Source organism: Balaenoptera musculus, chromosome 6 (assembly GCF_009873245.2).
Source record: "Balaenoptera musculus isolate JJ_BM4_2016_0621 chromosome 6, mBalMus1.pri.v3, whole genome shotgun sequence".
Lineage (NCBI taxonomy): Eukaryota > Metazoa > Chordata > Mammalia > Artiodactyla > Balaenopteridae > Balaenoptera > Balaenoptera musculus.
Window position 1 is genome coordinate 94,485,611 of NC_045790.1, and position 13,159 is coordinate 94,498,769.

Genomic DNA, 13,159 nt, shown 5'->3' on the forward strand with positions numbered 1-13,159 from the left:
TACTTCATATAAGATATGCACGTGCTGCAATATGGATGAATCTTGAAAACATGCTAAATGAAAGCAGTCACGAAAGACCACATATTGTATGATTCCATTTCTATGGCACATACAGAAGAGACAAATCTATAAAGACAGAGAATGGGAGTGACTGCTAATGGGTACAAGATTCCTTTTGGGGGAGGATTAAAATCTCCTAAAATTGATTGTGGTGATGATTATACCTCTCTGTGAATATACTAACTTTGAATGGTAATTCAATGGTTTTTAGTGTATTCACAGAGAGGTATATACTTTTAATGGGTGAATTATACAGTATGTGAATTACATGTCCATAAAGCTATTAAATATTTTTTAAAAGAAGGTATAAATAGAGCCAATGAGCTTGTAAAAAGATGGTCATCATCATTAATTATCAGGAAAATACAAATTAAAACCACAATGAGATACCACAACATACCCATCAGAAGGGCTAAAATTTAAGATTTTCAATGCCAAGAGTTGGCAAGGATATAGAGTAACTGAAACCCTCACACATTGCTGGTGTAAATGTAAAACAGAGCAACCACTTCGGAAAAAAGTAGTTTCTTAAAGAGTTAAACAAACACCTACCATAAAACCTAACAGTTATACTCCTAGATATTCACTGAAGAGAAATGACAACAAATGTCCACAAAAAGACCTCTACAAGAATATTCATAGCAGTTTTACTCATTACAGTAAAAAACTAGAAAAAAATCCAGGAGAGTTGATAAACAAACCTTGGTACATCCATATAATGAAAAATTCCTCAGTAATAAAAAAGAAATGAACTAGAGATACACACAACATCATGAGTGAATCTCAAAAATGTTATTCTGAGTAGAAGTCAGACACGAAAGAGTTCATACTGTATGATTCCATAAATGAAATTCCAGAACAAGGGAAACTAATATATAGTGACAGAAAGTAGACCAGTGGTTACTTGAAGTCAGGGGTGAAGGTTGGTAGGGGAGAAGGGTGGGATAGAAGGAGAATCACTATAGAATGCAATGGAGCACAAGGGAACTTCCTGGTGATAGAAATATTTTATATCTTAATGGTGGTGATAGTTTCATGGTATAAAAATACATGTGTCAAAATTCATTAAACTGTACAGTTAGAACAAGTGCATTTTATTATATGTAAATTATACCTCAAAGTTTATTTGAAAAAAACATAAGTGCCTTATAGGCCAGCTAAATAATGTAAATGAGTGAAGTATAGGGCCAGTGCTTAAATCATAATCTTTGGGAAGATAGATTTTGGTTTTTTCCTCCAAAATGTGGTCTATAAATTTTTTTGCTTTTGCTTTTATTACAGATACTGGTATCGGAAACATTTTACTTTTCTCTTAACTATTATAAATATAAGACAAAAGTGCAAGAGTAATGCTAAATACCAACCAACACCTGGCCTCAATTTGTGAGTGCTGGGAACTACGGTGAACTGGAGGGTGCATGGTCTGTCTCAATGGTGAGCTACTACCAGCCCTAACCAGTTGTTGCCATGTGAGAATCTGAGTCTGATTTTTGGAATTTTAAAGACAATTTCAAAATACAGATCACTTTCGTACAACCCTCCAAATTTTAAATGCTGGTAACTAATTAAAATACCATATGGGTCAACAGTACATGGGCTGAACAGGATCTGAGTGCTACCAATTGGCAACCTCTGAGATATTTTCTAGAGATATTCTGGAGTGTTTAGTAGGTAAATAGGAACTGTTTACAATTTCACTTTTCTGATTATTTTCCTCTACTACTCTCTTTAACCACCCCTATCCTGACAACGTGGCCATGGGCTCCTGATAAAGTTATTGCTTTTTAAACTTCAGAATGAAACTTCAGGATTCATAATTCTACTAGATAACAGGATGAGTTATATGTTTCATTGTAACCTCAATATAGTTACATATCATAATAAAGATTATACATAGTTTTATAGATTTAATACATTATTATGGATATTGGAAGACCCCATAAAATCATCTTCTCTCTTTTCTTTGTCTCACAATCTGACCTCATCTCTTTTAAAATTCTTCTTCTACTATGGGTAACCATCTGGGTCTTAGGATAGACTGGTGTGCATATGCTTGACCTAGTCTGTTTATCTACCCTCTTTTCTACCACATCCAAAGCCCTCTGTCTTCTGTCTTTGAAACATCCCTTGATAACAATTCTCACCCCAATTCCTATCTCCTTAGAGCAGTCTTCCAACGTACACAATAATGTCTAAAATTCACTTAAAAAAATTTTATTTATTTATTTATTTATTTATTTTTGGCTGTGTTGGGTCTTTGTTGCTGTGCGCAGGCTTTCTCTACTTGCGGCGAGTGGGGGCTACTCTTTGTTGTGGTGCACGAGCTTCTCATTGTGGTGGCTTCTCTCGTGAAGCACGGGCTCTAGGCACGTGGGCTTCAGTAGTTGTGGCATGCAGACTCAGTAGTTGTGGTGCATGGGCTTAGATGCTCTGCGGCATGTGGGATCTTCCCAGACCAGGGCTCGAACCCATGTCCCCTGCATTGGCAGCGGGAGTCTTAACCACTGCACCACCAGGAAAGTCCCTAAAATTCACTTTTAAATATATTTATTTACTCTGTAATAAACAAAAAGTAAACTTCCCCAGCTCCTTTAAAAGCTAAATTTATTAACTATTGCACAAACTGATTTTAAAACAATATGTATTTAAAACAATACATATTTCAAAAAGGTATAATTGAGTCTAAGTATGTTCCATTTACTATAATGGCATACATAGCAACCCAAATAACTCAAAAGAGGAGGGGGAGTGGCCAAGATGGTGGAGCAGGAACACCCTGAGCTCACCTCCTCCCATGGGCACACCAAAATTAGTACAACTATTTGCAGGGCAACTATTGATGAGAAAGACCTGAAGACTAGAAGAAAAAGATCTTCTACAACTGAAGATATAAAGAAGAAACCACAATGAGACAGAGAGGAGGGGTGGAGACAGAGTACAGTAGACACCCATACCCCCCCACCGGGTGGGTGACCCACAAATGGGAGGATAATTACAGAGGTTAATTGCAGAGGTTCTCTCCAAAGAGTAAGGGGTCCGAGCCCCACATAGGCTTCCACGGCTGGGGTCATGCACCAGGAGGACGAGCCCCCAGAACATTTGACTTTGAAGACCACAGGGCTTACTTTTGGGAGAGCAGGAGAGCCGTAGGAAACAGTCTCCACTCTCAAAGGAGGCACACAAAATCTCACTCACCCTGAGACCCAGGGCAGAAGCAGTACTTTGAAAGGAGCCTGGATCAGACCCACCAGCTGATCTTGGAGAGATTCCAAAAAGGCTGGCGGCAATTGGAGCTCACTCCGGGGACATAGAAGTTGGCAGTAGCCATTTTTTGGGAGCTCATTCTGCCATGAAGATTCTGGTGATGGCAAGTGCCATTTTGGAATCCTCCCTCTAGCTTATTAGCACTGGGACTGGCCCCACCCATCAGCCTGTGGACTAGTACTGGGATGCCTCAGGTCAACCAGCTAGCTGCGTGCCCCACCCACCAGCCCCACCCACCAGCAGGCACCCCTGAACCCCTAGCCACCCTGGGACCTGGCCCTGCCCACCAGAAGGCTCAGGACCCATTCCTGCCCACCAGCGGCTGGACAACAGCCCCAGAATCTCCTAGGCCTCAGCCCTGCCCACCAGCAGGCCAATACCAGCTACGACACCCCAGGACCCTGCAGCCAGAGAACCCCAGCACCTGTCTCCACCCACCAGTGGGTGGGCACTAGCCCTGCATCCCCTGAGCCCCACTGCCACCCCCCAGTAGGCTAATGTCAGCTCTGGGACACCTTGGCCCCTCAGCCAGGCACCTCAGGGTCTGACCCCACCCACCAGCTGGCCGACACCAGCTTCAGGACACCCAAGGTCCCACAGCTAGCCAGGTCAAAAGCCAACCCCGCCTACCAGCAGGCTGACTCTAGATCTGTGACCCACAGGTCTATAACCAGCCATCCTGGGACCTGGCTTTGCCCATGAGTGGGCCAACAGTAACCCCAGGGGCCCCCAGAGCTCCAGCCACCTTGTGACTCAGCCCCGCCCACTAGTGGCCCACAGCCTCCACACAAGGGCAGGGCTTGGCAACCAACTGAACAAGGGGCCAGCCACGCCTATCAGACCACTCACATTAGTCAGTCTGCCTCAACAGAAGTGCGTAGACAGCCCACATAAGAGGCACCCCTAGTGCATATAGCTCTGGTGGCCAGTGGGGAGTGTGCTGCTGGGACGCATACGACATCTCCTACAAAAGACCACTTCTACAAGACTGGGAAACATACCCAACCTACCACGCACATAGAAATAAAAACTGTGAATCAGGTAAAATGAGGGGACAGAGGACTATGCTCCAAATGAAGGAACAAGATAAAACCCCAGAAGAAGAACTAAGTGAAGTGAAGATAAGCAATCTACCCAATGAAGAGTTCAAGGTAATAATCATAAATATGCTCAGAGGGGCTTCCCTGGTGGCGCAGTGGTTGGGAGTCTGCCTGCCGATGCAGGGGACACGGGTTCGAGCCCTGGTCTGGGAGGATCCCGCATGCCGCGGAGCGACTGGGCCCGTGCGCCACAATTGCTGAGCCTGCGCGTCTGGAGCCTGTGCTCCGCAGCAAGAGAGGCCGCGATAGTGAGAGGCCCGCGCACCGCGATGATGAGGAGTGGCCCCCGCTTGCCACAGCTGGAGAGGGCCCTCGCGCGGAAGCGAAGACCCAACACAGCCGTAAATAAATAAATAAATAAAATTTAAAAGGCTTTATAAAAAAAAAAAAAAAGATTCTCAACATTTGCGAGTTTCAGCCAAGTTAGTTTATAAGCTACTCGTGAGATTTAAAAAAAAAAAAAAAAAAAAAAAAAAAAATGCTCAGAGAACTTGGGAGAACATAAAGTTCCTAGAAGAAGAAAAAAAATTAACTCAAAAGACATTTTTGACTTCTTAAATTATACAAGTAAAACACCCTTAATGAGTAAACTTTTTGGTAACAAAGGAAGATTTTCTATTGTTGAAGAGAGATTACTAGATATTATTGAACACTTAAAGCTCAGCTGTCAGGTTGAAAAATAACAGTGCTGGTTTGTATCTAGGCTGATGTAAACAGAAAATGGGCTAGAAATTAATCATTTATAAAAGAAAACAAAGACACTAATTGAAAATGGCTAGACATTTAAAGCTGAGACTATAGAATTTTAGGACAGAAAGAGATTTAATGATTAGCTAGTCAAACTTCCTCATTTTTTCAAGGAAGAAAATGAGGCTTAGTGAAGGTCAAAGTTTTAAATTCTGGTGGAGCCAGAGCTATATTGAATGTTGGAATTTAGTTTTATTTTCCCAATAACCTAGTGGAAAGCCAGTATCTAACATCTCATTCTGAAAATGTTTACACAAGTGATATTTACTATTACATACTTACATTCTAATTGAAGCACATTGGTAGGCAAAAATGTCTCCAGTTTACTATCATCAGAAGATAGATTATTATGATGCAGATATGTACTTAGATGTTCCAAAGTTTCTGTCATTATCAGATTTAGTCCTGCTTGTTTCCACCACTCTGCGTTTTCAGGATTAACCACAAGGCTTTCTTCTTCAATAGAAAATATCTTTTTAAAATCTGCAACTGAATATAGACTGTTGGGCTCTTCAGTTCTTGGCACTTAAAAAACCACAACAAACCAAAGAACAAATAGTGAGAAACAGTCCACAGAGCAAAAAAGATTAAAAAACGCAATAAACAGAACCACACTGGAAATTTCTTACAAAACAGATTTTTACAAATTAGAAAAAAAGTAAAATAAAGTTATGTCTAGTATTTCATCTTCAAGATGCTAATATTTGTAAAAGTCCAAAATATTATAGCAATAGAAGTCACATAAAGGTTTATTTCAACTTACGGAAATATCATGAAGTTAAAATTATTCTACTATTTAGTAGGAGATGGAACTATTATTTTGTTTGACCATTTTAGTAATTACTAAATTAATACATTCGACAATATTTTTTTTTAATAAATTTATTTATTCTATTTTATTTATTTTTTGCTGCGTTGGGTCTTCATTGCTAAGCACGGTCTTTCTCTAGTTGTGGCGAGTGGGGCTACTCTTCGTTGCAGTGTGCAGGCTTCTCATTGCGGTGGCTTCTCCTTGCGGAGCACAGGCTCTAGGCATACAAGCTTCAGTAGTTGTGGCACGCGGGCTCAGTAGTTGTGGCTCTCGGGCTGTAGAGCGCAGGCTCAGTAGTTGTGGTGCACGGGCTTAGTTGCTCCGTGGCATGTGGGATCTTCCCAGACCAGGGCTCGAACCCGTGTCCCCTGCATTGGCAGGCAGATTCTTAACCACTGCGCCACCAGGGAAGCCCTCGACAATATTTTGAAGAGTTAACGTAAGATTTATTAAATCAGAAATTCCAATTCATTATAATGAGCCTAAACAAGATGATATATTTTATCAGATTTTTATGATGACTATCATTTTAAATACTGTGACACAGAACTTTCCGCTTCATTACTTTTTAGCCTAAGTAGGGACACAGAATATTGTATGGAGGAACTGAAGTAGCACAACTACTTAATATTATTAACTGCACTACAAGCCTCAACCCAAAATTAGAATTATAAATTTTGAAATCCTAATTTTGGAATGGTGCTTTTTATAATGACAGTGTTTTCAATAATAATAATAATAATACTGACAATACATTTCTACTGATTGTACCTTTTATCTATACTTTCTATTTAGCATTCAAAATCAATTAATCTTTACCTCTAAACAAAAATGGATTCAAAGAGCTTCTGCAGCTTTCTGATTGCCACACCATACAGTATTTGTTAGCTGATTCTTCAGCAATAAGCAAAGTACTGAAAAAGAAGAGTTAAAGTTTAATTTATTAATTATATTATCTTTTTGCATAATAAAATTTCAAGAAAAGTATTTTTCTAAGTATTTTCTACACTCAAAAGCATGTCAAAAATGAACTCTATTTTAGGGCTTCCCTAGTGGCACAGTGGTTAAGAATCCGCCTGCCAATGCAGGGGACATGGGTTCCAGCCCTGGTCCGGGAAGACCCCACATGCCGCGGAGCAACTAAGCCCATGTGCCACAACTACTGAGCCCGCGTGCCACAACTACTGAAGCCTGCGCGCCTAGAGGCTGTGCTCCGCAACAAGAGAACCACCGCAATGAGAAGCCCGCGCACCGCAACGAAGACTAGCCCCCGCTCATCGCAACTAGAGAAAGCCCACGTGCAGCAACAAAGACCCAATGCAGCCAAAAATAAAATAAATAAAATAAATAAGTTTATTTTAAAAAAATGAACTCTATTTTATAAATGTGTAAACTGAAGTAGAGAGTTCCATAGACCAAATTTCAAGTGCTTACTTCCTCCTACCCTAGGAAGGTTTGTCAGTTTGTCAGCTCCCTAACTGCTCCTGCTTTCCTATAACTTACTTCTACTTCCTTCCATTTCCTTCAGTGGAACCTGGAGCCAGAGGGGGCTGACTTGGGAGGGTTTTAGCATTTCCTTCCATAAACCCTGCTAGCACCAACACTATAAGCCACCCAAAATAAAAATGCGTTTTACATAAAATTACCTTGCTTACCGTACAAAATGGTAGCTTCAACACAAATTTTTATAAAACTGCTGTCCCCACCAAGTCCATTCTAAACAGAACTTCTGGAGCTACTACTGGCTGAGGATCAGAACTATGAAAAAGTTCTGTCTGCTCTACCTTCTCAGGAAGTGACAGGCCCTAAAGTTTAGTTCAAGTCCTTCAGTCTTGTGTGTGAGTGAGCGATGTGTGTCTGTTTGTGTGTTTTGGGTGCTGAGGAGAGAAGGAAGTATGTATGACAAGCAGTGTAAATCAGTAAGTACAGCTTATTAGTAGGTATGAAGTTATTAGCCTTGGTAGGGAAGAGACCATTAATTCACAAACCCTTTAATCTATGCCCCAAACCTCCCACTCCCTCCTAAGTGAGAATTGATCGTATTTTGTTTCTCTGTTCATATGGAGCATATATGAGCATGCTAATTGTAGGTATTGCTAGTTAAATTGACAGTTCTGAGTAGTAGCAGACAACTAGGTCTTACGTCTAAACCATCCAGTTTACCCACATAATCAAAAAATCTCGCATGTGGTGGCAATATTTGAGAATCTAGACAATTCTTCAACCTTACCAAGGTCTCTTTGACAACCAGACACCTCATATTGTAGGCGATTATTTTAAAGTGAAAGGAAGAGAAAATATTTAGGCAAGCCATGTTCAGCAGAAAACAATAATACAGACAAATATTCTCATTCCTTTTATTTTTATTTTTTTGGCTGCACTGCACAGCATGCAGCTATCTTAGCTCCCCAACCAGGGATTGAACCCGTGCCCCCTGCAGTGGAAGCGTGGAGTCTTACCCACTGGACTGCCAGAGAAGTCCCTATTCTCATTCTTAATGGAGCTTTCTGAAGATATGTCTGAATTTGATATCTTCTTTGGTCAGGTATAAAAATATATTCACGATTCAGTAATCAGTGCGGAAATAAAGATGCAACGCCATACAGACTTTTCTTTTTAGCACCATAAAATCTAGCATAGAGTTTTACATGTAGCAGGAACTCAGAATATTTGTTAACTGGGCCTACCTCCAGCCAAAATGTTGTGTTCTGAAATAAAAGTAATTAGGGCCATAAAAGCAAGTTAAGAGTATAATAACATTACATATTATTTTTCCTTTCTGTTTTTCTTTTAAACACTTTTTCTCTTTGTTTTTAGTTTCACAGTTGAGGTGTAAATCTATTTCTTAAATAGGGATTTTTAAGTTTTTATAGTCATGAACCAATGGAAACAATTTACTTTTCGCCAGTGATGAGAAAATTCCTTTAAGTTGTTTCAAATGGCCCTGGAACCTTCGGCTAATTTATTTATTTATTTATTTATTTTTTAGGTTCACTAAATTTATTTTAAAAATCGTAAAACGTTTCTTACAAAAGAGCATTACATTCTGCACACTGCTCTGACTAGATGCCAGGGACATATGGACTATTGCTACTTTTCCTCCCTGTCCCACCCCCCAAATGTTACAGAGACCACAAAGCAAAGTGTTCACAATAATTACATGGGGGGATTTTTTTTTTTAATATTATTCCATTTTTCTTTTTTTTAAATTAATTAATTTATTTTTATTTATGGCTGTGTTGGGTCTTAGTTCCTGTGCGAGGGCTTTCTCCAGTTGTGGCAAGCGGGGGCCACTCTTCATCGCGGTGCGCGGGCCTCTCACTATCGCGGCCTCTCTTGCTGCGGAGCACAGGCTCCAGACGCACAGGCTCAGTAATCGTGGCTCATGGGCCCAGCTGCTCCGCGGCATGTGGGATCTTCCCAGACCAGGGCTTGAACCCGTGTCCCCTGCATTGGCAGGCGGACTCCCAACCACTGCACCACCGGGGAAGCCCCGGATTTTTTTTTAAACCACCACCAATGAACAAAAATTAAAATTCACTCACTCTGCTGCTGTTTCAAAATTTCAGTGTTTCTGCACACCCTCCTCCACCCTCCACCCGTTTGTAAGGAACTGAAACATTACATCTGGTGAACAGCAAAGATTTCACTACACCTCAAATGCAGAACACCTATGAAGCAGAGGAATGTTGGCTTTTTAAATAGAAGCAGATAAAAGAAAAAGACAAAGGACTCCTTCAGTTCTTCACTAGTCTTAGAAAAACTTTCCAGAATACTGCTTCACACTGTTCTGCAGCAAATACTGTGCATTCTGTATCTGGTCCCATGTTCCTGTAATGGTAATGATCTGATCTTCAGACCCTTCTAAAGGCTCATCAATTTTGATCGAAGCTCCTGACTCATGACGGGTTTGTTTAATCCGCTGACTACCTTTGCCAATAATAGATCCAGCCAGATCTTTGGGAATAGTTACGTGTGTAGTAATAACAGGTCCACCAAGATCACCCTATGAACCACGACCCCCTGCATAGGAATAATCATATCCAGAGCCACCCTGTGGTTCATAAGCCATCTGCCACTCTGATGGGCTCCATGTATCTATTGCAGAGTCCCAGGTTTCATCAGCACTGAAACCAGCCATGCCATCATAACGGTCTCCAGGTTTTCCTCTTCTGTCATAGGCCATTAGATCTCCTCCTCTAGGTGGTGGTGGCGGAGGAAGAAGAAGATTCCGAGCTCTGCCACCACCCCAGCCCCCTCGTCCAGGAGGAGGTGGAGGAGGTCCTCGACGAGGGCTCATATCATCATAATCTCTTCTGGATGGAGGCATGGGACGCCCACCCCGACCAGGAGGCATTCTGTCAAAACCACCTCTTCCCCACATGGGAAATCCCACAGGACGTCCACGGCGGTCATCAAACATCATTGTAAAACCACCATAATCATAGGTTTCATCATAAAAATTGGGATCATAAGGCTGAGCACGTCCTTTGATGGGAGACTCTGATATAAGATCAAGGATGATCTTTATGCACTCTACAACCCTATCAGGTTTTCCTCCAATAAGAATGAATCTGTCAGTGGAATGAGGACAACATTCCTGGAAAAGTTTGATTGTTGTCTGAGTGTTCTCTCGAAGTTCTTTGATTTTAGCACCTTTGACCCCAATAATTCCTCCAGCCAGACTCTGATGGATCAACAGTCTCAATTCGCAGTCAAAGTCGCTTCCTTTATAGTGTTGGTAATTTAAGCATTCCACAGCATCAGATTCGAGAGGGAGCTGGCTGGTTGCAGAGGGTGATGGCAACTGCAGGCCCTCTTCCAAGGTAGGGATGATTTTCTTCAGAATTTCTCCAATTGTTTCAATATCAGCACTGATACTCAGTGTGCGCTCGGGGCCACTGCTGTCTGGGACTGAAACACTGGCATTGTAGTCTGTACAGAGAGCCTTAATATTCTTGCCTCCTTTTCCAATCACTTCCCCAAGATTCTTGCTCTGAAGCAGAATGCGTAATTCAACCATCTCATCAGTGTTTCTAGATCTTTTAAAAGCTTGTTCAGCTTCCATATCTTCAGCAGGGCGTTTACCAATTCGCCATTGGTTCCGGTGTTGGGAAAGGTTTCCTCTGGCTGTTCAGTTTCCATTTTCTTGTATTATAGGGACACACCAATCAGTTATTAAATATATACTTGCAGGGCAGAACTGAAGTGTTCTGGGCTGGACCAACTGACACCCTAGTGCTGCAGTAGCCAGGCAAGGCTACCGTCCCTATGCTGCCGCGCTGCCTCAGCCGGTCACACCTAGACAGAGAACGAGCATAGGCTTTTAACGAGCGTAACGCTTTGAACGAGCGTTAAGTCTTTTTGTTCGTTTCTTTTTACGGCTGAGTAATATTCCATTGTATATATATATATGCCACATCTTCTTTATCCATTCATCTGTCAATGGACACTTAGGTTGCTTCCATGTCCTGGCTATTGTAAATAGAGATGCAATGAACATTGTGGTACATGACTCTTTTTTTTTTTTTTAAACATCTTTATTGGAGTATGATTGCTTTACAATGATGTGTTAGTTTCTGCTTTATAACAAAGTGAATCAGTTATACATATACATATATCCCCATATCCCTCCCTCCCTCCCTCCCTATCCCACCCCTCTAGGTGGTCACAAAGCACCCAGCTGATCTCCCTGTGCTATGTGGCTGCTTCCCACTAGCTATCTATTTTACGTTTGGTAGTGTATGTATGTCCATGCCACTCTCTCACTTTGTCCCAGCTTACCCTTCCCACTCCCCATATCCTCAAGTCCATTCTCTAGTAGGTCTGTGTCTTTATTCCCATCTTGCCCCTAGGTTCTTCATGACTATTTTTTTTTTTTAGATTCCATATATATGTGTTAGCATATGGTATTTGTTTTTCTCTTTCTGACTTACTTCACTCTGTATGACAGACTCTAGGTCCATCCACCTCACTACAAATAACTCAATTTCGTTTCTTTTTATGGCTGAGTAATATTCCATTGTATATATGTGCCACATCTTCTTTATCCATTCATCTGTTGATGGACACTTAGGTTGCTTCCATGTCCTGGCTATTGTAAATAGACATGACTCTTTTTGAATTATGGTTTTCTCAGGGTATATGCCCAGTAGTGGGATTGCTGGGTCATATGGTCGTTCTATTTTTAGTTTTTTAAGGAACCTCCATACTGTTCTCCATAGTGGCTGTATCAATTTATATTCCCACCAACAGTGCAAGAGGGTTCCCTTTTCTCCACACATGTACATATATACACTACCAAATGTAAAACCGATAGCTAGTGGGAAGCAGCCGCATAGCACAGGGAGATCAGCTCAGTGATTTGTGACCACTTAGAGGGATGGGATAAGGAGGGTGGGAGGGAGGAAGAAGCAAGAGGGAAGAGATGTGGGGATGTATGTATATGTATAGCGGATTCACTTTGTTATAAAGCAGAAACTAACACACCATTGTAAAGCAATTATACTTCAATAAAGATGTTAAAAAATAAAATAAAATAAAATAACATTGCTATTTAAAACACCAAAAAAAAAAGTCTTTTTGTTCTAACTTTGGCAAATCATCATACACAGATAAGACAAGTTTCATAAATTCTCATTAGATATTTGAATTATAACAATAAGTAGGTATATAACTTGTGTGATTAAAGAGTTTACTGCAGTTTAAGTAAATACTTTCAGTATCAGATTGAAATTCAAGATTATACTAATTTCAGCTAGTTTTTGTTTCTAACTGCCAATCTGCCTTAACAGATGGATTAGGGTATATGGAGTAAATAAAAGAGTAAAAGAGCACACAAAAAAAGAAGTATAGGTCCTGCAAATAAACATCTTGCACCTTAACAAAGGGATTAAAAATATTTAAACCAATTGTAGGTAGTTTCTGTACTCATCCCATGCTATTTTTTTAGAGTTCATATCTGATATGGGCAGTTCTAGTTCATGGTAGAGTTCTGTATAGCACAAATTTACCCCCCAAAGGAAATACCTCTTTGCCAGAAGATGAAGATAATTGGGGCCCTCAATGTCAGGCTCCTCCACCTTATGCTGTGACACCTTCCTCAGACCATTAATAGAAGCCTGAGCAGCTAGTGGTGAGACGCTCCAGTTGCTTCCAGTAATCCAAGAGCATTCTC

At 41.0% G+C, this 13,159-nt stretch overlaps 2 protein-coding genes across 2 annotated transcripts in view; both read right to left on the reverse strand.

Annotated features, from left to right (window-relative positions):
- SHOC1 (shortage in chiasmata 1) overlaps window positions 1-13,159 on the reverse strand; it is an 88,103-nt gene that overhangs the window by 47,341 nt on the left and 27,603 nt on the right. The window contains exons 10-11 of the mRNA XM_036856427.1: window positions 6,802-6,896; window positions 5,454-5,696 (exon numbers count right to left, since the gene is read on the reverse strand). Coding sequence (XP_036712322.1) covers window positions 5,454-5,696; window positions 6,802-6,896 — 338 coding nt within the window. The remainder of the gene's footprint in view (window positions 1-5,453; window positions 5,697-6,801; window positions 6,897-13,159) is intronic.
- LOC118897327 (heterogeneous nuclear ribonucleoprotein K-like) lies at window positions 9,587-11,243 on the reverse strand. Its single transcript, XM_036856431.1, is given in 2 exon segments — window positions 9,587-11,073; window positions 11,076-11,243. Coding segments are annotated over 2 exon segments (1,389 nt in total). The 5' UTR covers window positions 11,128-11,243; the 3' UTR covers window positions 9,587-9,736.